This window comes from Ambystoma mexicanum, chromosome 9 (assembly GCF_040938575.1).
Source record: "Ambystoma mexicanum isolate Mex_15411 chromosome 9, UKY_AmexF1_1, whole genome shotgun sequence".
NCBI lineage: Eukaryota > Metazoa > Chordata > Amphibia > Caudata > Ambystomatidae > Ambystoma > Ambystoma mexicanum.
This window is the reverse complement of record NC_090931.1, coordinates 695,331,420-695,357,108: the sequence shown is the minus strand read 5'-3', so window position 1 is coordinate 695,357,108 and position 25,689 is coordinate 695,331,420. Positions and strand designations below refer to the sequence as shown.

The 25,689-nt window shown below is 44.9% G+C and overlaps 1 protein-coding gene across 1 annotated transcript in view; it reads left to right on the top strand.

Annotated features, from left to right (window-relative positions):
• Positions 1-16,637: 16,637 nt before the first annotated feature.
• FAM237A (family with sequence similarity 237 member A) overlaps positions 16,638-25,689 on the top strand; it is a 33,719-nt gene continuing 24,667 nt past the window's right edge. Inside the window, exon 1 of the mRNA XM_069617333.1 lies at positions 16,638-17,031. Within this exon, the coding sequence (XP_069473434.1) occupies positions 16,638-17,031 (394 nt within the window). The remainder of the gene's footprint in view (positions 17,032-25,689) is intronic.

The following is a 25,689-nucleotide window of genomic DNA, read 5'->3' as shown; positions in this document are numbered from 1 at the left end:
TAATTTTTGCTTACAAGGCATTTGGGGAATGAGAAGAGATGGACGGAAAAGGGGTTTGGTGATTGGTAGAGACGGTAAGAGTTGCAGAACACCAGGGTAGCCACACAAAAGAGGCCCGTGGGGTAGAGTCTCACCAGGAAATCTCCAGAGTTCCCTGTAGGCTAGTCCACCACTGCGGACTCTGCTGAGCAAGTGGAAAACACACTGAAACAGCAGAAGGAGGACAGCAGGTCAAAGGCAGATAGGTTCATAAAGGACAGAGGAAGTGGAGGAGACTGGCTGTCATGTACAGGCAGCAAACCAAAGGCCCCAGAGACAGTGTTGACTGGAGTGAATGGCATAATGAAAGAATGAGTCTGTGAGACTGGCAGGTGAGCAAGAACCCAAAAAGGGTCTGGAGAAGAGATTCGGGAGTATAACTGCTGCAGGCTCAGAGCCGAGCCTCAGCTCCCCCAAGCTCGATAAGCCCAAATCAGGATAGAGGTCATCCCAAAATGTAGGCGCAACAAAGTTACCTTTCCTTTAGCTCTTGGAGGATCAAGGAACCCCTTGTTGCTTTCACAAGAACTAGGATAGAGTTGTGAGTTACTAGAAATGTGCCCGACTGCACTAGAAGGAAAGTCAGGAGAGAAGGTGTAAGTGGGGCATGTTGACTGTGGTCACCAGGGGGTCTGCGATTGGAGATTGTGTGGCATTGGAGGGGCTATACCCATGTTTTTCATTGATTTATTAGCTGGGCTGTGACCTGGCATCAGTGCTATTTAAGGTCCAGTACTCTGTTATTTACATGAGTTGGTGCCTACATAAGTCAGACCATGATTTATGGCAGGTGAGTCTCTAACCATGTAGAGTCCCAGTCAGAAGGTACACTGGCTCCCTAACACATGCATTGCAGTTGCTTGTTGGAAATAGAGTGAATGAGGTATGTCTCCCCTTGCACTGGAATAACGCATTCAGTCATCCGTTGAACTAAGTCACTCCTTGAACGCGTAAAGCAGGCAACAGTCAGAGCGCTTCAGCGTGCCCACTCCTGGTAGGGGATTGTTTGATGTGTGCTCTATGATCAGTGATTTATCTTAGGCGACTGTTGAGTGAGGTGGGAGGAGGGGTGCTGCTGCATTTTGTTTTATGTGTGTATGCCTGCTGGGGAGTAGCGGCAACTGCAGGTAGTGTAGCGATTTCAAACTCCTTGTGGTCCGACTTGAATTAAAAACAAAAGTAAAAGATGACTTTTGGGATATTGTTTTTTAATTTTGATCTGATATTGATCTGATAGTCTACCAGCACCTAATCAGGATTCAGCCCATCAGGATTGCCATGCTGCTATTCGTGTAATGCATACGCCGTGCAACCTTCTCCCAAGGCTACCAACACAGTCATCTAACTAAAAAATGTACCTTATCCCAAAAAACAAAACACTGTTTAGATTTAAAATCTTGTCCACTTGCAATGGCACGTTCCACCGTCCTGTTGTTAACTGAGAGCCAGAGGACCCAGCCAGTACTGGCCCACCAATAACTTGATTATGAATAATAGAAAACAATCGACTTACTATCTTCACTTAAGCGTTTTTTCTCCAGTTCTACATACTCGCAATAAGGTATTTTATTTAGCTCATACCTTAACTGTGTTTGTCAGCTAGGATTACCCACACCCATCCCCATTCTTAAAGGCCTTTGAAATCTTAGGTCTAGTAGAGTTGACGCATGAGAGAGAAATGATGCTTCATGTGGTTAACAGAACGGACAGCTTCATGCTACATTTGAATACAGCCAAGCCTTTCTTCTTACAACATATTCCTTCAATTTCTCCAATGCTGTGACTGCTCCGCCTTGGTCTTTCCTCAAGAATAGCAGATACCAAGTTCTTGCTGCCTTTGTCCAGTGTGTAAGTCCATTAACCCTCCCATTTGTATTGATGTTAGCATTCTTGTAATAATGGATACCAAAAAGCGCCTAATTCCTAAATATTGAAAATATGACAAAGTCCCTCAAATGGGATAGTTAAAATCCTGAAATGTTCTTAGTGCACCATTATTCAGTAGGTCGCCAATATATAGCACCCCATGTCAAATAAAGGCTCAGGGCATCTTCAAAGAGTAATTTGGAGAGATTTTGGATATCTGCTATTTGGATATCTAGATATCCAAATAGATTTTGGATATCTGCTATTTGGATATCAGGATATCCAAATATTGGATATTTGCATATCTGCAATTTTGGAAATATACCAACCAGGTGTGGAATATGGCTGCCAGTGCTTTCAACCCAATGTTCTTAAAGAAGCATTGGCTGCCATATTTTAGTATCATTCCATCTCTTGTCAAGCAATATATTGGGGCATTGTGTTATGATCTGTGCTAAGCAACTGGTATGGAACCTTAGGTGACAAAGCTGTGATGTCATGGAATACTACAGTATGTCAGTGTCGAATGCAGAGGAATTCAAGGTTTGACAGTTGGTGGTCGGATCGCACTTGACTGGTTGTTACACATTCGTGGAGTGCTTTACCAATAAATAATTACCTCATAGCATGTTCTTTACAAACCCAACAACAGCAACAAATGCAAGAGTTCAAGCACTCAACAGCACCATTGCGGTTGATTGGTGCTGTTCGGCATGTATCAATCTTAAGCCTACCTGACTGGGAAGGTGAAGTGGCAGGAGTTAGGCGGAATGCACTGCTGCATTGGTGCTACTGATGCAGAGGGTATGGCAACTGGTTATGTAGTGTCTGGGGAATTGGTAGGAGATGGCATTCGTTACCTCTTCCCCCAGTGAGTAGTAGAGGTGGTGTGGCAGGTGGGAGCAGCGGTTCTCAACATCTCCTATTGAGGTGCCCCGTGGGGTCCTTAGCTACACGAACGTCACATCAAGCAGGTGCAGTGGGACATCAGTGAGTGTGGGTGGGAGATATTGATTATCCAACAGGGTTGCTTGGTGACGTTACGGCACCGTAATCTAAAGCCTGTTTTGAAATCTTCTAGTAAAATGGAGTGCATACAACCTTAACAGGAAGTGAGGGTTGGAATGGACCAAGCATGATGCAAACTCGAAAAGTGGTCTTCCAGGAAATAGAGTGGTGTTGCTAAATGTAAGGTACACTCACAAACAAGGGAAATAATAATGTTTCCAGGGGTTCCAATGTTCTTTGGACGATTTGGGATTGGAGCAGTGTGATCATGTGACAAAATGAAAAATGTTGTGCCACCATCATGCCTCTTGCCCTTTCCAGGTGAACTGCCTCTGCCCTGGGAGGACTGGAAGGAGAGGTGTGAACTGTTTGTGAGGATCAGAGGTACAGCAAAGGTTCCAGCGGAGTGAAAATATGCAATTTTGATGACCGGTTTAGCAAGGACAGGGATGTGAGCATGCAATATTATGTTATGTTATGTTATGTTATTTCATTTATTTAGCGCTAAAGCCTGTGAGCATCCAGGTGCTGTACAGATAAAGAACACACAGTAGTATGCAATGTGATAAAGATTTCATTCAAACATTCTGATTCTTAGCAGTTTTCTAAATGCCAAGAGATCTTCCTCCTTGCGGGGGCTCTCTAGCAAAATGTTCCAAGTCTTTGCTGCCTGATATGGAAATGCCCGGCCATTTCCTCTTGCTTTTTTTGTTCGATCAACTTTGAGGTAAGAGGCCTGGGCTGATCTGAGATTTCTGTATGGTTTGTGGGTACTTACCTTTTCTTAAAGGTACTGAGGAGCCAGACCATAGATACATTTATGACAATCTATCAGAACTTTAAAGTCTATTCGTGCAGAGACGGGAAACCAATGCAACTCTTTTCATGCAGCGGAGGTATGTTCGTTTCAGCCCAATTGATGAACTACCCGGACAGCTGCGGTTTTAACTTTCTGCAGTTTTTTTTTTATATTTTCCTTTTTGGCTCCACTGAGTAGGTCATTACAATAGTCTTGTCGTGGGAGTATTATTGCTCTAACCAATTTAATCCGATTTTCCTTGGTAATTAGCGGGGCTACTTGCCTTAGGACATTTAGTTGATAGTCAGTGCTCCTAACGATTGCCTCTACATGAACCCCAATCACTTACTAATGTTGGAGGCAGACAGCTGGCACTGCAAGGGGGGCAAGAACACGCTTGATCAGGCCAAAAGACAAATGTACTGCTTGAGTGCTACACATGTTTCCCACAGACTCATGGGAACAATGAACCAGCGGAAAGCTCTGTGGCTGGTCTTAGTGCATTGTGTGCGAAATGAAGCTCAGCTGAACATGAAGAAGACTACATCAAGCATGAGATAATAATGGCAATCGATGTTGGACAAGCAGATCCCAGAAAGACTGTGGCATGCCGGAAATCCCACACTGAAACAGGCACTGTTGCCATGGGTGTGCAACTCACAGCCAAATATGTACCTGACGTGAACAGGAACAGCAGCAGTTCTGAAGCTGGAGAGGTCATTCTCCCCGTGGGCAGTCCTAAAGTCAAGGGGAAAATTGCATCCTCCCCATGTGATTATTCTCTTCACACTGTGTCTTTCAAGGAGTGCCCAGTCCTCTGGAGTGAATGTAGGAGGTGTAAAACGAGAAGGACACTTTTCCAATGTATGCAAGTCAAGGGCCATTGATTAAGAGGAGATAAAGAAGCCTTTCAGCAGTAATGGGGGATCAGGGGGGTACAAAAGCGTGCAGTCAAGTGATATTACAAGTTGAGGGAGTGGATTACGGGGTCACTTTGGCAGAAATAATGATTGCTGGAGAATGGACTACAGAGCTGGTTCATTCGGGCTACAGTCAGGTGAGTTGCTAGGTCTGGAAAAGATCCAGGGCTACGCTAATGTCAGGACTGTCGGGACTCGGGGCTAGCTAGCCTTTTGGTTGTACCGCCCGAGCATCTATCCAGGGCTACAAAAAAAGAACTGAGGCTATAGCCCCTTTAGCCCCCCCCTAGCAATGCCTCTATCTACAGTACACCAATATCCCATTATGTGCACAAGGATAAATATATATGGAAAATGAACAATCTGAAGTTGACCGCCCCCAGCAGTATAGCAATTGAGATACTGGGGCATTTTGAGAGAGAGTTTGACTTCAGGGCAAGAATCGTGGCAAGGAAGATATACATGTCAAAGAATGATAGAATGATGATAGACTGCTAGGAAGGTGCCACCAGGGAGAAACTGGGCTGAATCGCCGGGGGTCTAGAAACAGGCGCAGCCAGTAGGGGTTAGAAAGGTGTTCCCTAATGAGGAACCCATTGGGCTTCTAACGTTTTCCTGAAAGATCTATGCCAGCTGAAAAGATTACACCATACAAGTATTCTGAAACCGAAAGAGGAACTTGATCAAATACATGGACGATACTGAATCATACCTAAAGGTTAGTGGTAGTCAGGACATCTTGTGCCTCAGAAATAGTCTCGACTATATCCAAATCAGCATGAAAAGTATACACCTGGAGTTCAATCCCACAATGTGTCGTATTCAGTCACCCATCTAACCAAACTACCATTCAAGGGTAGCCAAACCACATACACCTTGAGGCTTCACAACTCATGCTCCGACTGCCAAATCGCTCAGGTGCTCTCTAGACAGAACTCTGTAATGTTGACAACTTATCAAAAGGCCCAAACCCGATGGTAACAGCTAACTCAGTGATAGAAAATAAAACATCTCCTTCCGGTCCAGGCCTATGTAATCTTCCACATCAATGGGTGAAACGTCTCCTTACTGGTGTTCTGAAAATGCACCTGCCTCCATTTGAGTCATCTGACCCGTTACGGCATGAATCATAATGTCAAACAAGAAATGTAACTACATTTCCACCTTTATCCCATCCTGCAATGTCATCTCACCCCAGGTACAATACTCTTTAACACAGTCTGCATTACCTACAAGGCAACCACCACCTGCACACATGCCTATCTAGATGCACAACTACGTGGCTCAGGTGGGTCACGCTCCTCCAGCAGCCTGGAAATCACTAGGCTTGAAATTAAACTGGTGCACAAGGAAACACACAGGGAACAGGATTTCTCTTGCTACTCCTCTGCCCACCGGAATACCATCCTGGTGGCCACCTGGATCATGCCAACACACTTGCAGTTCAGTAAGGAACTCAAGTCCTTGCTCTCCAATCAATACCTAAGTGCTATGTAGGCTACTTTAATTCCTGCATCCTCCCTGTGCTGGAACCTCCCATGCCACATATTGTAACCCCCCTCTGTAACGCATGTATTAACCTCAATTACATGAATAGCACTTCATTGCACAATAGCTGGTTTGCACTATGTAAAGCCCCAATAAAAATAGAAATACAAAAGCCATATGAGTGGCCTGTTATCCAATCCACATTTTGAATGACATGTTGCCCACCCTGGGGAAAGCTAGATGGTTTTAACTCTGGAATTATTATTTTCATATCACCAGTTGGTGTTTCATCATTAGTTGATGTTTTACTTTGTTTGTGACCTGTGGCATATCAGCATAGAATGATACAATTTGGTCTAGCATCAGAGGTTTTCCAGCTGCTAGTCCCCAGGGATCTGTCATCCAGGTGGCCAGGACACAGTCATCACTTTTGGATACAGTTCCTGGGGGTGGACCAGTGCAGGAGGATCACCTGGGTGAGGGGTCTTCGGGGAGTGGGAGTGGGACACCGGATGACGAGACACGGTATCCCCTTCCCTGTAACACCTTTACCCCATCCTACCAGGTAGGATACTTAGTAACTCAACCCCCCGCCCCCTTCACAACACAAACACTTTCTCACGGACAGCCTGCTATGAGAGAAAACAGACTAACACCTGAGCCATATACCTGACATTTCCCAATACAATGGTTAGGCAGGATCAGGCATTTACTGACCATCACACACACCTGACTTCCATTACACTTTGCCACATGGACAAAATACGGGGCACAAGAGCACACTTCGAGTGAGGCAAAGCACATGAGGAAACATCAGTTCCAAGATGGCAGTTTAACACGAGGAGAAAGACAGCAAAACAGAAGGGGGGTCGCAAGGGGGGGAAGTGCCCTTGAACCTTTCGACAAGGAGCCATTCATTTCACAAAACCCCGAGAATAGAAAGCGTAAGACCAGGAAACCAGGCTGAAGAATCCTGCATTGTGTGTCGGAGGTACCCGGGGCACTCCCTCGTCGATAATCAAGGTGGGTAGAATCGCTGTGGTACTGTCCTTGGCTCCTACAACAAAGCAGTGCCATTGAAATCAACACAGCCAATGAGTTGGGGACACCAATACAAGACCAGTCTATGTTGTTTTTAATTCAAATTTGCTGGTTTAGTTAAATTATGAATAAACCTGTGTTTTACCAGATCTAGACCATTACCTGTTTTGGAATGACAGAGTGATAAATACTTCAGTCACGCTGCTGTTCACTACCTATACCTAATTGTGTCAAAGGGTGGGGTAGCCTGTACTAAACTGTGTTTTGTTCAGATTGATCAGTCCCTCACGAGTCTGGCCCCCCCGTTAACAAAAAAGATGGTCTTTACCCATATCTTTACCTACAGTACACACAATTGTACAGACTAAGATTATAATTATAGTACATTTTCATTATAAATATAATCTTAGTCTGTTTCTCAGATATATTTGCCTCAGAAATTGTTCAATCACACAATGTGTCCTATTCAGTCACCCATCTAACCAAACTACCATTCAAGGGTAGACAAACTACATCCACCTCGAGGCTTCACAACTCAGATATATTTGCCTCAGGATACAGACAATGAATAGGCTTCCATCTTGTAGCTACATTGGTGCTTTGAAAACCAGATTTATTGAACAGTATACTAGTTTAGCCATGGAATAACAACTTTGTAGAAAGCATTCTAATGTTGAATATTGAATAGGAGAAGATGAAATCGCCCCTGCTTTCTGAATTGAGAGCTGTAACACCAGGAAGACAGGGCTCAAATCGCCATCTTCCACACTTCATACATTGTGTGATCCAGAACAAATCACATTTCATCACTGTGCCTTATTAGCCTTAACTATTTATAAAGAAAGCCTCACTCATATGGGTTATACTCCATAAATAATTATAATTTTAACAGTTTATGTCAAGCATACTGGTGAGGAGGCAGGAGGAGGCAGGATGACAAGTGAGGATCTTATATTGTGCTGGGTGCACATGGCAAAGGTAAGGGGTTTCTATTTTGCGCTGGGGAGGCAGGAAGCCAGGTACGGGTCTTTTGCCATGCTAGCTCATTTTTTACCCTGAGAGCAGGCCCAGACCCCCTCTGCTCTAACAATGAATTCTCTAACTTTGCCACTTCTTTACACTGTTCTAAAACTAAAAATGAGTTGAGATGAGAGGAGAGTTAGCCTGCTGTCGATTACAAGCCACAAAACAATGAAAACAGGGCTCAAATCCCAGCTTTCCCATTTCACCAATTATATTATCCAGGTGAAATAATGTTACTGCTATCTAGTAAGTGGGAGAATTTTCAGGGGTCTGGGTCTCTTAGAAACCACAAACGTAACAGAAAAATATGTTTCATAAATGGAAAGTAATGTCAATAATGTCTATTGTATATACTTGAGAATGTGTGGGTGTGGGAGAGTATGGTATTGAGTTTACTTGTTCTGAAAGTTGTGGCCACTGCACTGTGGGCTCGGGCCATTGCACTACGGGTCAGAAATGTGAACTTGCCCCCCAGGCCAAATGTGGCCCATACTCCTCTGACCTCTCTGCCCCTCTTGTGTCTCGCTCCCCATGGCTTCCTCTTCATTCTGCTCCTTCCTCTTTGATGTTGCTGCTGTGGTGTCTTTATGTCCCAAGCTGAATGGATCCAGTGTTTCTCATAACAGGCCCTGATAAGAGGGTCAGAAACCACACCATCCATTTATAAAGGGTCATAAGTGCAATTGTATGTGTCAATCCCCATAAAACCAACACACATGTGGGACTTTTCACATGAAGGAGGATTAACAGAATCCCTTTCTCCTGGTTCCTTGCCCCTCAGGGGTGAAACAACCCCAGTGGGATCATGCTTACCTTATCCCCTAAGGGGTGGGACATGTCTGATGTGTATTAGCTGTCTGGGGTGGGGGTCTCCACAATAGCCATGTGAGATAATGCACAGGAAGCTGCCTCTTTGATGCACCTGAGAAAGACCAACACCTTCCTCCAAGGGCACAGGAAACCTCGTGGGGAGGACCACTGGGAAACAGTGCTTCAACGGCAGTCATCATATAACAAAGCCGCCCTCACACCAGGGTGCAAGATCATTGGAGTCCTTGTGAAGTCAGCAGACATGGGAATGGGGTGAAGTTAGAGAAGCCCAGATGTGAGTGTAGGCCAGGAGTGGGGTTACACATCTCGGTTTCTGTTACAACTCTTGCCCTTCCACTTCCTGCAGACAAAGCACTCTATTTATGATGTCAAAAGGTAAAGGACACTTGTTGCAGCAGCCTGGATTGAAGATGTGACAACAGGCTTGTTTTGGTCCAATCCACTGTATAATTCTGCCTTTATAAGGGCAAGAATACCTGTCCTTAGTTGATTTGTCTTTGGACAAGAAGGATTCACTGTGATTGAGTTCACAATACAAGGCTTGATTCATAGAAAAGTGAGCAGAAATCCTGCAAAGCCCGCGCATCGAAAATGCCTCTGCGCGAGCCTGTGCACAAAAGCTTTTCTGCGAACTGCGCATATTCATGGAATTGTTTCCACAAAGTAACCGTATATGCAAGTCACGGCCGGAACACCCCCGACATGCCCCTAACTGAAAGCAAAAGTAGCCCGAGATAGCTAACTTTGCGTGCTCCCAGGCATGAATACATGCACCCTCAAAACAGTGCGTGGGGTCCCCTGCAAGCAGGCCTACATCTTGACAACATAAGTACAATTAATAGTAACTCAGATAGAACTATGAAAATCTGCGTGCAAACCCCCCCCCCCCCAAACTGTCCCTGCACCCGCTACACTGCGTAGGAGCACCCCTGAGTACGATAGGAACATTGGCTGCATACACACATCCCTAAATCTGACACCCAATCTTACTCTGCGTGGTGAATCCTATGCACAAGTGTCTGTACACCTGCCTTCGGGTGCCGAATAGTATGAGGGCTTTGGGTGGGCAGTTCCCTGCCGGGAGGTTGTGCAGTCGCATCTATTGATATGTATCGTTCCAAGCAATAGTGGCCATGCGATGGACTGCCTGCAGGCCGTCCCTCTTAAGACCCACATTTTCCCTTGTTCGTCCCTATTTTACGAGTTCCGCCCCCTTTCCTTCCCTCTGTTCAAGCCACACCCACACTCTGCATGGTGCCTCGTGCAAGGACACTTGCAGAGACGTGCCAGCCCAGCATGAACTCCACGCAACTCCCGGAAAGGTCCTGCACGGTTGATTCCATGAATTGTCGGATGGAATGGCACGCAAAGTCCTGATTTTCCACACAATGGGCCCATTCATTCCATGAACTGGGCCCATAGTGTATTCCAAAGTCTTCTGCTATAGATTGTAAGACTAAGAGCTCCAAGGCAGAGGAAAGCTTGGTCCCCTACACAGCCCCAAGGGGCACCTTGACCACCACCTCTACGCGTTGGGTGTATCGGCTCAACCCAACTCTCCAATAACACTAAATACATACAAGGTAAGGTCAAAGAGTCAATTTTGCATTTCATTACAATTACACTCAGGATGAGTGCAGGTGAGTACAATTTTTACAGTTTTAGAGACTGGCATAATCAAATGTTTGCAGGGAAATAATACAGTCAGAGCTGTAGAAAGTGTAATAGCACATGCATGTGACAGACAATAAGTGGGAAATGTTAGTGCTTGTTATCTCTGAGCCATTGAATGCTTTTGCTTCTGAAGTTAGGAAAGGTTTGATCCGCCCTAAGTGAGGTGGGGAGGGAGTTCCATAACTGCACTGCTTTGACTGGGAAGCTAATCCCCCCAGCTTTTGTGAGTTTAAACCTTGGCACTACTAGGCAATCTGAGATAGTAGACTTGGTGGGTCGACTGGTAGTTCTTCTGTTCATTCTCTCCATGAGCAGGTGGCTGCATTGTTGAGGCATTTGTGAGTCAAAGAGGCAGTTTTAAGCCAGATTTTGTTGTTGATAGACAGCCAGTTGTTTTGCCTCCTTGCTTTAGAAATATGTTCTCTTCTAGCAATGCCCTGTGCCGTTCTCAGGGCATTGTTCTGGAAAATGTGGTTCGTATTGATGGTGTGTTTACTGGCAACCAGGTACAGTGAGTTACAATAGTCCAGCTTGGATAGAATTAGGGCTCTGGCCAGAGTGGTGCAGCTATCTTTGGATAGAAAAGGTTTGCCGGCTCTGATCAGTTTACAGGTGTATGCCGAGGCCGAGGCCATAGCATTGACCTATTTAGCAAAGGTGAGGGCAGAGTCCCAGTAAATAATGAGAGTTTTTACCTCTTTGGCAACTTTGATAATGTTGTCATCGATATTAAATGAGGCATAATTTGGTCCAAGTTAATTAAGGTTGTTAGCTGTTCCTAAAATGAGGATTTCCATTTTGTCATCATTCAAGCATAATCTGTGGGCAGCCATCCATGCTTGGATAATGAGGTATATTTTATTTACTAAGGCCATATCCTTGTCATAATCCCCAGTAAGTGGTATGAGAATCTTGGTATCATCTGCATAATTGGTGTAGGTGACACCAGGACTATCCAGATCATCAAATATGTGCTTAGTAAATGTTTTATACATTGTGGGCGAAACGCAAGAGCCCTGCGGCACACCACATGTAATGGGAATAGGATCAGCTGCCGCAGATGGTGAGAAGACTCCCATTGTCCTGTTGCTCAAGGACGATTTGACCCATACAATTGCATTTTGAGTGAAGTGGGCTCCTGAGTCCAGGTGATTGCAAAGAACTTTATTGTCTACCAGATCGAAGGCGGCCGAAAGGTCAAGGAGTAGTAATAGGGCTGTTTTCCTCTTGTCCTTTAGTTCATCGATCTGGGTTTTGAGATCAATCAGTGCCATTTCAGTGCCGTGTTGAGGCCTGAAACCAGATTGTCAGATTCCCAGAAGTTGATTATATTCTAAGTAATTATTTCACAAGACAAAAAAGATAAATCGGGCTATGCCGCCATTGCCTTAGACGCCGAAAAAGCCTTTGATCGAGTCAATTGGCACTATATGTTCCATGCTCTGTGGTGACATGGCTGTAGTGAGGGCTTTGTATCCCTTGTTAAACTTCTGTACTCTGATCCCATATCCTCTATATGTATCAATGGTCAGTCCTCATCCTTTTTTCTATACAAAGAGGAACTAGGCAGGGATCCTCTATCCCCATTCTATATGTACTAACCCTTGAACCTCTTTTAGAACTCATCCTATCTGATAAGAATATTCCTTGGATTGCATCCAGCATGCATGAAACCAAGATTGCCGCCTATGCGAACGATATTCTTATGCTTATGAAAAATCCTAAACAACGCCTCCCCTATTTTCTGGCCAGATTACAAGATTTTTCATCTGTATACGCATATAAGCTCAATAGAGACAAATCAGAGCTAATACCCCACAATCCGTTCTGCCTCAAACATGAATTAGATGTTGTTGGCTTCAACTGGTGCGATAACTCCTTCAAATATTTAGGCTTACGATATACCTCCTCGTTTAGCAGCACTATCAAAATAAAACTAGATACCTTACTCAACAGGCTTAAAGACTTATCCTCCAGCTGGACCCCTGCTTATTTATCCTGGTGGGGTTGCCTGCACACTATTAAGATGATGTTTTCCCCTATTGTGCTATACTATTTACAAATGTTTCCTGTACCTCTCCTAACTACATTTTTCAAAACCATCTACACAATTTTGCTCACCTTCCAGTGGGGAAAAGGCAACGGCTAAAGATTTGCACTCGACAAACTCAAAACCCTGTATGAAAGAGGTGGTATCAGATTTCCGTATTTCAAACTATATCACTACGCCTTCATACTCATGCAACACTGATGTTGGTTTACCCCTTCTGATTTACATGACCCCCCTCCTGGTGCATAATAGAAAAACTGTTTGTTTCCTCTCATAATATCGCTGACATGTTATATCTCTCTAATCGCTTTTCGACTACTTTTCCACTACTCTCTAAGACCCAATCCAAGCTTCCAGATCTGCCCAAAGAGCACTCCTCTGCTCGTCTATCGATTCCCCGTCCCAGGAACTATCCCCGTATTTATGGCATAACAAATCTATTATGATTAATAACATAGTATTATATCGGAGACCATGGCTCACCAAGGGTATTAGGTTTATCCATCAAATTGTGCGAAATGACACCATAAATTAATTCCATGATCTCAAAAATGAATTCTCTCTACTCTCTACATCTATCTGACTTACCTTTTAGAACAAACTGGTCAAGGCCTGTCTGGATGGTCTTCAAGCTCACAACAACAATGCTCTCATCAGACACCACAAAGCTACAACTAATAGCCACGACCCCTGATATCCGAGCTGCCAACCGTTATAAACTGTTGACCACAGCTGACTCTCCTACCATCAAGTGGCTCATACAATCCCACTGGGAGACAGATTGTGGTCTTCTTTTCGATGATCATACTTGGTCTCAGCTGTGGATTCGGATCAGGCATGTTTCAACCTCCGCCAGCATCACTCAAAACCTCTTCCTCTGCATGCACAGGGCTTCATCACCCCTGTAAAATGAACAAAAGCTCAAATTCAATCAGATGGCAACTTTTGGACAAGTGGGAATACCCCTGGATCTTACAAGCATGTGTTTTATGAATGCCCATTTGAAATCTGAATATGCCTAACAGCAATCTTCAATATACATGTTCCTCTATCCCTTGCAAATGTGTTTCGGGGAAGCATCGCCATCAATGTGGATGATTCCCTCCCCTCGTATATCCTATATGACCTCTTTATCACTATTGCCATCAAGCTAATTACTGCCAATTGGAAAAGCTTTCAAGACATATCTGCTAAAGACTGGTGGAACAATATCTGCCACACACATAGAATTGAGCACTGTATGGCTATGTATCTTGATACTGTCCCCGAACACAATTTGAAATGGGCTCCCTTTATTAATTACTTAGACCATCATAATATGTCTGCACATGGTTCATGAAGTTTCTCTCACGTTTGTAATACATTAATTCTATATCAATAATTATATGTTCTGCAAGATCCTCAATGGTATATGAGCAAACTAGTTAACTGTATCCATCCTCAATACCCCCTTTTCCTTGTGTATTGTGTCTGGCTCTTGTTCGTTCCCCAGTTTGTCCAAAACCCAATTGTATATCCACTCCTATGCGAATCACATAACAGTGATTGATTAGTTTACTCTCCACATGTTTGACTTTGATTATTTAATTCACCTATGTTGTATCCATTTATCAATGACTGCCTATCAAGGTTTTAATATATTGTTCCAAATCTCGCCTCAATGTATAACACACTGTTCTTTTTATCATAGCCAAACATCCCAATGTTCTGTGGTTCATTCTCTAAAGTTCAATAAAAATGTATCAAAATAAAAAAAAAAACCTTTGCACCATGACAAGTGGAGTTTTGCATGATATAAGCACTATGTCAAAAATTGCCCTTGTGCACACACATGCACTTTCAATGCATTTTTGCTGCAGGGCAATGTCTGCCGTAGTGCTAATACGCAATGGTGTTAGCACTAGGACAGACTTTGCTCTAATACAAAAATGCAGTGAAAGTGCACGTTCTTTGCACTTTATTGCACTGGTGCAAAGTTTCTGTAATATGGCCCCGTAACAAGAGTTTTTTAAAATGATTTTGCCAATTCACTGTACAGACTTAAGTAAAGGGCTACAAAACTGGAAGCAATTACAAAACGACTAGCATGCAGCACACATTTAATTCAAGCCTCAGTAAGACGATGAACTTTAATAGAAGAACAAACAAGCATTGGAAATGCCAATAGTGTTGGTATTTACTGCTGTTCTTTGCGAAAGTGCAAGATTTCAAAGTAGGATGCGATAAGGGGTGTAGGTTTGCAGGTGTGCAATAGAGCAAGAGAGGAAGACATTGATGGAGGGTGCAATCGATGAGCAAGAGAAAGGATGAGAATGAGAGGGTAAGAAATAAAGCGAGAGTGTGAGAGGAAGGAAGTGAGGGGATAGGAAAAGGGGGTAAGGTGGGTGGGTGATAAAACTGACGGGTAGGGTGGGGTAGGGACCGGTGGGTGGTGGAATAAAGCTTGTGGGGTGGTTGAGGCTAGAGATAGGGGCTAGGGTGCATGGTGGGGGTAAAGAGAAGGGGTAGCATTGAGTAGAGAAAGAGGGAATATAATGGGTGGTGGGAGACTGTGGGGATAGAGATAGAGGGGGTAGGGCAGACTGATGGAGTTAGAGAGAGGGGGTGGATTGGGGTAGAGAGAGGTGGTAGGGTGGGTTGGTGGGGGTAGAGAGAGTTGGTATGGTGGGTGGTATGATATGATAGGTTATTTATAACGTGCTTAATACCCAGAGGTTTTTAAGCACAGGCTCAGGGACCGAACCTGTGTTACTCCGTGTCGTCTTGCTGCCAAGGCGGGCATGTTGCCCCTGAGCTATCCTCCTTAGACCTGGGTAGAGAGATTTGGCATGTTGGGTGGGGGTAGAGAGAGTAAGAAGGTTGGGTGGGTGGGGTAGAGAGATTGGGGTAGGTTGGGTGAGGGTAGAGAGAGTGGGGGTAGGGAGAGTGTGGGTTGGGTGGGGGTTAGTACTGGTGTCCAGAGATCTTGTTAGGGAGCTCCTCCTTTGGTAGTACAGCAGAGAAGTTTGAAAAAAAATGCATTTGAGTGAGTTGGCCATTTCATGCCATGGCATTGCTGGTTGATATGCCAACCAGATATTCTCAATTCAGAACCCCATGTTCTTCTGTCTCTCTTTTGTAACAAAGGTTTCTGCACATGTGTGGCTTGCGCCACAAAATGTGCCAAAATCAAAAATAGAGAGAGGAGGGGAGACTACATATTGTTCTACAGGTGAGGACTGAAAGGTGCAAACGAACGTGAATGAAATTAAACACATGGAGGAGGGGAAAAAGTTAAAAGGAAAAAGAAAGAGGAGCAAAAGGTGCGGGTACGTACATAGACCTACACCAGAGACGAAAGATAGGGGGGGCGCGGGGACAAGTACACAGATGCACATGAAAACAATGCACAGAGAATGAAAACTGTAGAAGGGCGGGAAAGGCAGCCAGCAAAGTATAACCAGTTATGAAGAGTTGTGTGAACATGTTCTGCTACTTTGCCCAAGGTATTCTTATCTGAGGGCCAGGTGGGTAAAGCTGAGACTGAATAAACTTGGAATACTGACAGTCCAAGATTCTTTAAATTGCGTCAGGAGAACTACTTGTGCAGTGGCGCTGTCTCAGTGGTCAATTTCCAAGAGAGTGAGTCAGAAAACCAGCAAATGGCTTTGACCATGAATGTATCTGTCCAGCTGTGGGAAGGATTATGGAAGGGATTGTGAAGCAACAGATTGCACAGGATTGGCTTTTTGATGATTGATGTTGAAAGCCTCTTTTACTTCCTTTGCTCTACCTTTTCTTGAAATGGTGTATTGTCTGCCTGTGGGATTATATCTCATTGCATCGCATTGTTTGCATTCTTTATACATAGGCATATTCTACCTGCTCTTAGTTCTGTTTGTGTCATTTCAGTGGCGGCATGGACCTGGTGAGCAGAGGAAGACTGCACTGTGGCATGCGGCTCACTTGCTCCTTCCTCTTCCTGGGCGTGTTCTGCCTTAGCCCAATATCCGCCCACATTGACCCACTGGCCCTGGGGCGGGCTGATCCCCAGTGCTGGGAGTCCTCCTCCGCCATCCTGCTGGAGATGAGGAAGCCGCGTATTTCTGACACTGTCGCGGGCTTTTGGGACTTCATGATCTACCTGAAGTCATCTGAGAATTTAAAGCACGGGGCGCTGTTCTGGGACCTGGCGCAGCTGTTCTGGGACATCTACGTGGACTGTGTGCTATCCAGGACCCATGGACTCGGGAGGAGGCAGCTGGATGGAGGGGAACTGAATTCTGCAAGGCTTTCATCCTTATTTACATGGCGTAAGTCAGAATCCTACTTTTAACCAATTGCATGAAGTGACCACGGGATGCCAAAGCTAAACCAATCCATGCAGAGGCACCACATTGCTTTAAATGTATGTGCTTCATCACTTTGTGGGGTGCATGCCCCACATTTCCAGGGAATTTGGTGCACTTTCCAGATTTAGCACTCAGGCTCCATTCCTTCTCAAAATCTATGAACGTAGAGGGGACGTTTTCAAGTTTAGGTGGCAACCATTTTTTATGGGCCAACTAATTTAGTACAGAGATGGTGCACACATTGGCTTCTGAGAGCACACCCTGCTATTCCCAGGTCTGCAGCAATAACGTTGATAGGGACAGGGAGAGATGACAAGAGATAGAGCCAGGGCATGGGATCAAGCTCTGAATGTTGGATTCAGGCATCCTGCAGGTCCTGCAACCGCAGCACCTTTCTCACTCAATGCTATCCATCAGGTGAATGGCTCTCAGTTCGACATTGGGAGAGGGTACAGCGCAACGCATCTTAAAATCCATCATTGGGACACGTGACATATGCACAGTGGGGGCGGGGTTGGCCTGGTAGCCTGAAACTTGATGTGCCTATGTTTGTTTTGATTACTTAATACTTAGCCAAAGCAAGGAGAGGCCACAGAAATAATTGTGTAAATGTTTGATCAAGCTGTGCAATGCACAGTAGCATCTCAATAAAAAAAAAACGACGAAGCCCCCAGTTATTCTGTCAAACAGCTGGACATTCTTAAACATTATTAAACTGAATAACTAAGTAAACCCTTTTTTCTTAAAACATGTAAACACTCATTGGTGGCTTTAATTTCTTTGCAGAAGAGTTCATGTTGACCATTACGACCCAGGCGGAGGACCATGGTGCTAACAGCACCATGGTCCATGCCGGTAACTTACCGACTCCGCCATGGAGAAAGGGGGAGTTACCACCCCATTACAAGGTTGGCGGGGTGGTAATTCCCCCTACCTCCATGGCCCTTCCCCATTCCCATTTTTGCCCCATAGGGCTCAATGGGAATGGGGAAGGCGCTAAGTACGGTACTGCAAATTGCAGTACCGTATTTAGCACCAAGGTCCCTTTGCGGGTCCCTACTTTAACGGCTGGTAAAACCACAATGTCATGGTAAACCCAGCCGTTAAGGTCGGGTCCCGCAAAGGGACCTCGTAATCAGGCGTTAAGTGTTTAACGGCGCCGCAGCCTTTTACGGCACCGCTAAACACTTAGCGCCAGGGTCATAATGGGGCCCCACATCATCAACAACCTGCATGCAGGCATCAATAATGAATACATGCTGTTACTAATAGTATTTAACTTATATGGGAAAATACAATATATTGCACTTGCTTACATGAATGCAAACTGATAAGTCTACAGGGACACGACTTTCTGAGATGTTCTGAACTGGTGGGGACAACTTGAAAGCACATTTGTTTGGAATTAATTGGTAAAAGAAGTGGGCAGTAGTCTGTCAGTGTTACTATGTTTCCTGAGCTTTCACAGTTCCTTATTTAGCAGTTACTTTACATGCAAGGTAACTCACTCACTCAATTCACTGGATTAACAGTTGAGTGACGATAGGTAACTAGCTCCCACCCCAAAACACATTTTTTGTTGCATGTTAATGCTTCTCAATTAGACTAAGTAAATTTACTTATGAACAAGCCACTTTGACTCCCCATATTCATCATCATCATCCTCATCATGTGTTTATTTCGAATGTGCATAAAAACAATCCATAAAAACAGTGCAAAATACAAAATGCATATCAACTTCTAGACAGTAAAACATATGATCATAAAAACCTCACCAAAGATAACAGCTAAAAAGGATTACAAATACAATCCATAAAACAATGTGCATAAACGCATTTCATTTCAGGGCGGTATACATAGCTGTCTTTTCCTGAGATAAAGTGCTGTTTTCAGAAATGTGAGTAAGGACCAACCCACACGCGGTGACTCCACCCACAACAAATATACTAGGGCCGGTCGGAGCTGTACAAAGCCCAATTCCTGCAATAGGGGGCGTATAAGCCGTCTTCTAGCGTGTGCATAGGCAGGGCAAAAGAAAATCAAATGTGCTAGGTCCTCATATGGGGCTTCACACACAGGATCGATCTGCACCCCTCCCCCCCCCATCGGACCATGCTGCCACCATGGCCCTTAGGTGGATGTAGTTGAACCTTGCCCTGGATATGAGGACGCAACACAACAGATAGTGTTGAACACCCAGGGACATAATTGGCTTCATTATTTCTATATGTTCTCTGTCCATTCTCACAGATTCATGAAAGTGTGCAGTCCATCGATATCTTAGAGAGCATACAACTGGGTGGGTACAATGCAAATTATTGATCACCCTGAGCTGTTTCTTAAAGTGAGACAGCCATGGGACCTTGTCTCCTGAGTCTTTGTCGATCAGGAAGATAATCAGTTTGTGGGTGAGTGACGTTTTACCATTACCCTATAACCTGATCCAGTGTAATACTGGCTGCAGGGAGACCATGTCCCCAATTGGAGTAGAACCCAATTCCATGTGTATCCCAAAGTTTGGAGCCGAAGCTGGCAGCCCCAACAGGTTCTTAAGGAATTGGTTCTGAACTGCACTGACATTTGAATATCTCCACAGTTCCATCCCAAATCTGGCAACCAAGGCCACTTTTCCCTTAGACAGCTGCAACAATAGAAAATTGGATTGGCTTTAAACAAAGACCTGGCCCTGGAGAACCCACCCAGAGCCTGCTTAAACTGCCAGGCCTGCTTGCTTACATGGGCCGTGGCACCTACATTGGATTAGAATCCGACCCCAAGTAGACAAAGGAATCCACCCTGGGGATAATGCTATTCCTACAATACATGGTTCTAAAATTAATCCTCGATCTCCCCTTTCAACATGCCATCACCGCCGACTTCGCTGCATTTACCACCAGGTCCAACCCCTCCATGAAGGAGGGCCGAGATGAGGGCCTGCAAAGCTCTTGGTGTGCGGGCCATCAAAACAGCATTGTCTGCATACGCTAGCACCTGTAAGGGCCGGCTACATGTACCCGGTACATCTAGAGAAGATTTTAGGAGGTGCTTGTAGAGATCATTTATATATACGCATAAAAGTAGGGGCGCCATCATACATCCCTGGTGTACCCCCAGTTGAACTGGGAAGGAACCAGTACAATGCCCATTCGTACCACCCCTGACACATGCTTGCGTGGAACTATGCAACCTGGCCTGAAGATTTACCAGGGGCCAAGGGCAATTCATGGACCTGAGCATATCCCACAGTTTAGCACGGTTGACCTTGTCAAACGCCGTGCTCAGAACCATGAATGCCAAATAGATGGGCTCCTTTTTCAAATACAGTGAATGTGTCACTACCAGATACAGATTGAGTACCTGCTCAGCTGTACCCAGCCCTGGCCTAAATCCTAGCTGTACCAGAGAGAGGACCTCGCTGATCACAACCCAGTCCTGGGGTCGGGCCAAAAGGCACAACCTAATATTTTGAACAGAGAATCCAAGAGTGATGTGGGTCTATACGAAGATGGGGAGGCCCGAGATCCCTTGTTGTATGTTGGCTGAATAACCGCCATGGACCATGAGAGTGGGATAGCCCCACCCGCACATATTGCATTAAACCCTTGTGTTAGTACTGGTGCCAAGAGATCTGGAGTCATAACGAATACATTGGCTGGAACATTATGCGGGCCCGGAGCTCGGTTGCAATGCTGGGAACCAAGAGCTTTCTTTATTTCATCCACTGAGAAGACAATGCTTGCCTCAGTGCCTGTCCCTTCACTGCATCCCGGGCTACCCATGGTCGCTTTCCCCTCTTCATCCACCCTTCTCCCTACACTGTATAGAGTTAAAAAATTGTCCATCCAGGCCATCCAGGCCCTATCCGAAACATTATTAGTTTGGGGTATTAACATTGAATTTATAGTATGGGCCCCTCTGGGCAAACTCCCAAAACAATTTAGAGTCATTATCACTTGCGGCCAACACCCAGTCTTCCCATGCTTCTTCTTCAATTGCCATTTTCCTGGTGACCAGAGTTTTATTATAATGGGATCTCGCACCTATGATGGCAGTTCTGGGTGTTCCAAGGCTACTCAGAGCAAGTAAGAGATTCTTCCTGGCTCTGCAATCAAACCACCCCCGGCCCCTTTATTTTCCCTACTCGTTTGTCTGGGGTGCAGGAAAACACATGGGAAGGCTGGGTCAGCATGGTTCCAAACTCCTCCAGTATAGTTTCACTCTCCAGGTTTCCCGAAAGCAGAATCTCAAGTTTGTGTGAGCTTGATAGTACTGCCTTTCTTAGTAGGTCACCCTCCTTATCCTCCTTCCATTTGAGCCTACGCCGGGAGGTGTCTAGGGATACTTCCAGGGGATAAGCTTGGCTTAGCCTGTCTACCGTTGGGGCTGACTTCATCTCAAGTTTAATGGGAAAGTGACCGCTACAGATATTCTCCAATACCCCAAACCCTTTTATGAGGCCCCAATGCTCAACTGGCACAAGAAATAACCGATTGTTGAGCTACCCATTGTAGGTAGTACCCACAGTCCCCACTCATAAAGACAGTGCCAGAGATGCAACCCTTCCACACAAAGCCTAGTGTCCATCATGGCGGGAAGAGATATCCCTGCCACAGCATCTTCTGTGTTGTCATACAGATTATCTGCGGGCCCACCCCCCCATTTCACATTGAAGTCATCTCCCAGTACCAAACAAACATTTCCCAGAGAGAGCCCAGCCCAGAGCTCCTCCAGGGCAGTAGCCAACACACCCAGACAATTTTTCTCATACTGTTTGTGGGGATTATTGTCAAAATTAACTACTAAGAGGTCCACCTGGCCTGGTCTAAAGATTTTAACCGCCAGTATCTATGGCACTGGAGTTGTGAGAACCACCTGCACACTCTCCAAGTGTGTCTTGACCAAAACACATAGCCCACCATAACTTCTCCCTCATTTGTTCCTCTCCACCAACCACTGATGTGAAACAAAACCATCAACAACAACCTACTGGGACCATGTTTCTTGGAGCAATACAGCAGCTACTTCACGGAATGTGGTCTGTGACTCTGAGCAGGCCAGCCTTGTTCTTGTTCCGGCCACATTCCATGACAACAATGACAGATGTTGCACCCCGCAAACATTCCTCGCTTTGGAAGAGCAACACTCTGGACCATCTCTTGTGACTGTCCCTGAGCCACCCCAGGGGACTAACATCATTCAATGTCGTCCATATCAATCAGACAAGCAAATTGGTTCTGGACGAGCATAGAGTCAGGTACACTACCCTCCAAGCCAGTCACAGCCTCCACCCTACGACCAGCACCATGAGAGATAAGCCGCTTGAAGGTGGGTCCGACATGGAACAAGCAGCACTCTTGAGTAAACAGAAACCATGTCCCTAGGTGCTGCCCCTCCGTTCTTCCTGTCCTGTCGGTAGAAATAATTTAGCGAGACCAACCAGGCTCTGCAATTGTGACTGGGAGTGCCCAGGTTAGACTCTACCAGATACTTGTTCACCTATGCATCTTTGAAGGTTACCACCACAGTCTCCAGCTATTGATTTGGTCATGGAGCCCACCCATGGTACTCTGCAGGCCATTCAAATCTAGCGGGGATCTATAAGGTCACCCTGAATGTGTGATTTAACCCATTGAGCTTACCCAGCGGGTAAGTCTCCTATTCCCTGGTCACCCCCGTTCCCCGATGGATCATGAGCCAGGCACTGTCTAATCTGAGTGCTTAATACCTCAACCTCTCTTTTTAAAGACATCACCTGGTCATCCAGAATTAACAAGATGTTCATGATACCCGTTTTAAAATACAACCAAAAAATAATTAGGTGTATAATTAGTTTGTTATATAGTTCCTCATCACACAACCCTCTTGGCATGCTCTGTGATTCGGTTACCAGAGGGGGGAACACTATTGCCCTCGTAAGGAACATTGGGCGGGCCAGCCTGGTTGTGAGCACCCACTGCAGGGGATAATAGGAGGATTACTGGTATGGCATCCAGCCCAGACGTCGGGCGAGAGTCAGCTAGGGAACCTAAACCATCTCTCGCCTCGAGTACAGGGCCGGGTGGCTCTTGGGTACTTGCTAGAACAGATTTAAGCAAGGTGGCCCACCTCCCCGTAGATGTAATTGCCAACTCTGCCATCGTGATCTGCTCATCCAGTCGTATTACTTTTTGCAAATATGAGCCCTGGGTCCCTCCCCCCTTGGAGCCCTGCAACATCCCAGCTAAACAATCTGCTACAGCCACTATGTTCTCCAGCAGAGGGGATTTTTCCTTCTCCTTCACCTTTCTGACTTTCTTCGGGCCCTGGGTGCCCAAGAGACTTCTGATCGCTTTAAGTTTCACCATAATCAGTACCGTCTAACTAACCGATAAGTAAAAAAAGAGTTAAAATGATGATCCCATCTTCATAAATTCACACTCCTAATTATGTACAATTTCAACATATTTTGGTCATAGAAAATATGCCAATGACCAATTAGAAGCACCTATTTGTTTTTGCTTTGTAACGCCAAGTGTGATGGGTATGCCCAGACATGGGTTACGTGCCTTCTGGGCCTAGAGACCCAAACTACTACTCACTGATGTTGCCCAGTGAGGCTGAAACATGTCTAAGGATGCTTGTGGTCTCGTGCAGAAGGGATGTGACCTAGCGGTTTCGGCTGGATTTCCCATTTGGGGTAGGACCAAGCCTGATTTGCATATGGTCTTGCCCCTTTCTGTAATGGCTTGGCAGGTGAAGAACGATGGTCTGGAGGGTTGCCCGGAGCAATTGCCAGAGGATTAAGATTCATTCTAAACCTTCCAGTCTTCACCTCTTTGTTTTTGCTTTGTCCCCCCGAGTGGGAAGGGTATGCCCAGACGTGGGTCCCGTTCCTGCTGGTCGTAGAGACCCAAGGTACTCCTTACCCAATGAGGCCAAAACATGTCTTGGTATGCTTGTGGGCTCGTGCAGAAGGAATGTGACCTTGCACTTTGGGCTGGACTTCCCCTATGCGGGTGGGACCAGGCCTGATTTGCATATGGTCTTTTCCCTTTCTGTAATGCTTGGCAAGTGAAGAACGATGGTCCGGAAGTTTGCCCTAAGTAAGTGGCAGAGGTGTGAGATGAATTCTAATGTGAGATGTGTCATTCGTTAATCGTAGCCAAAAAATCTCAAATTATGTTTTTAGTCGGATTTGAGTCTAAGATTCTATAGCAATTCAGAGTGGCTAAATGCTTAAGGCCCATGTTTATATAATCTTGTGTATTGAGGATAACAACATTGCCTCCTTTGTCAGCTTCCTTTATAACAATGGTCTTGTCTTGTGCCAGTTGTTGTAGTGATCTAAGTTCCTCCCTATTCAAGTTACAAATGTGTGTTTTACCTTTTACAGTGTTCCTGTCCATGTGCACATTACAATCCTGTGTTAGTGGCTGATGGAATGTCTCAAAGACATTGTCATTACCCAAGTAAGGTGTGAATTTGGTGAAACTAAGTCCCTACAAATTGTTGACTGATCCGGAGAAATGTTCTCCTGTAAAGACAAAAGGACTCTTGTATCTTCAATGTCCCTCACGGTGGTAGTGCTTAGGGGGTTAAGAGATGGCTCAGGAATAAATGACTGAACTTGCGTTGCGAAATATCTCTTTAATTTCAATTTCCAGACAAATTGGAATGTACTGTTCTGAAAATCAACAAAATTGGTATCAGAACTTGGTGCATATGATAGTCCTTTGTTCAGAACTGCCTGCTGTGACTTGGTCAATACCGTATTCAATAGATTTACCAGTGATTTCCCCATTTGTTTCCTGGTGTTGGATATCGTCAAAATTCCTTTTGGACCTGCATCTTCGTCTGAGCTTCTGCCCCCGCCCCTGATGTAACAGGAGCTATTCTGTGTTAAAGGACTTTGAAACCTGACTTGTTTCTCTGTGTGTACCTCGCTTGTACCTTCTCATCTGATCTAAAAAACCTTTGCCTTTTCCGGTGCCAGCTCCTGAGCCATTAGTGCAATCTTCTGTAGATTCAGGATCAGAGCGGCCAGCGGTAGTGTTTGGTGTATTACCTCGAGATTTAGAGGTGCTGTCATCATATCTGGCCTGGAAAGTATAGACTCTATCCTTGCGTTAGTCCCTGTCATCCCTGAAATATTTTCTACACTTCCTTCGCTTGATTTTGTCTTGATACTCTCTCAAAACCTTGTGTATTTTGTTGTAGTTTTTCTCCTTAGTTGCCTCTGCATTAGTCATTTCTGTGATTTCTTGTCTCAAAAGCTCTATTTGCTTGGTTACCCTTGTATGTTCCTTCTTGGCATGTGTTATTAAAAGTTGTCTTTGTCTTCCTGATTGTCAAAATTAGAGAAGATTAAGATTCTTAAACCCCTCATGATTATATTGTTCACTAAATAATTAGTGAGGGAAGTGTGTTCCCAATACTTGTTTATTTCCCTCTTAGACAATCTTTCCAATCTAATGAACTTCTGTCTTAGAGACTTTTGTTTAGTTCTATCTGCCTCCGTATATCCACATTTGGAACAACATTGGGTATGAAAACTACTGATTTGGCATGTTTATATATATTTGTTGTGATGTACCCAACTTACTTTACATGTCTCATTTTCAATTTTGATTCACATGTACT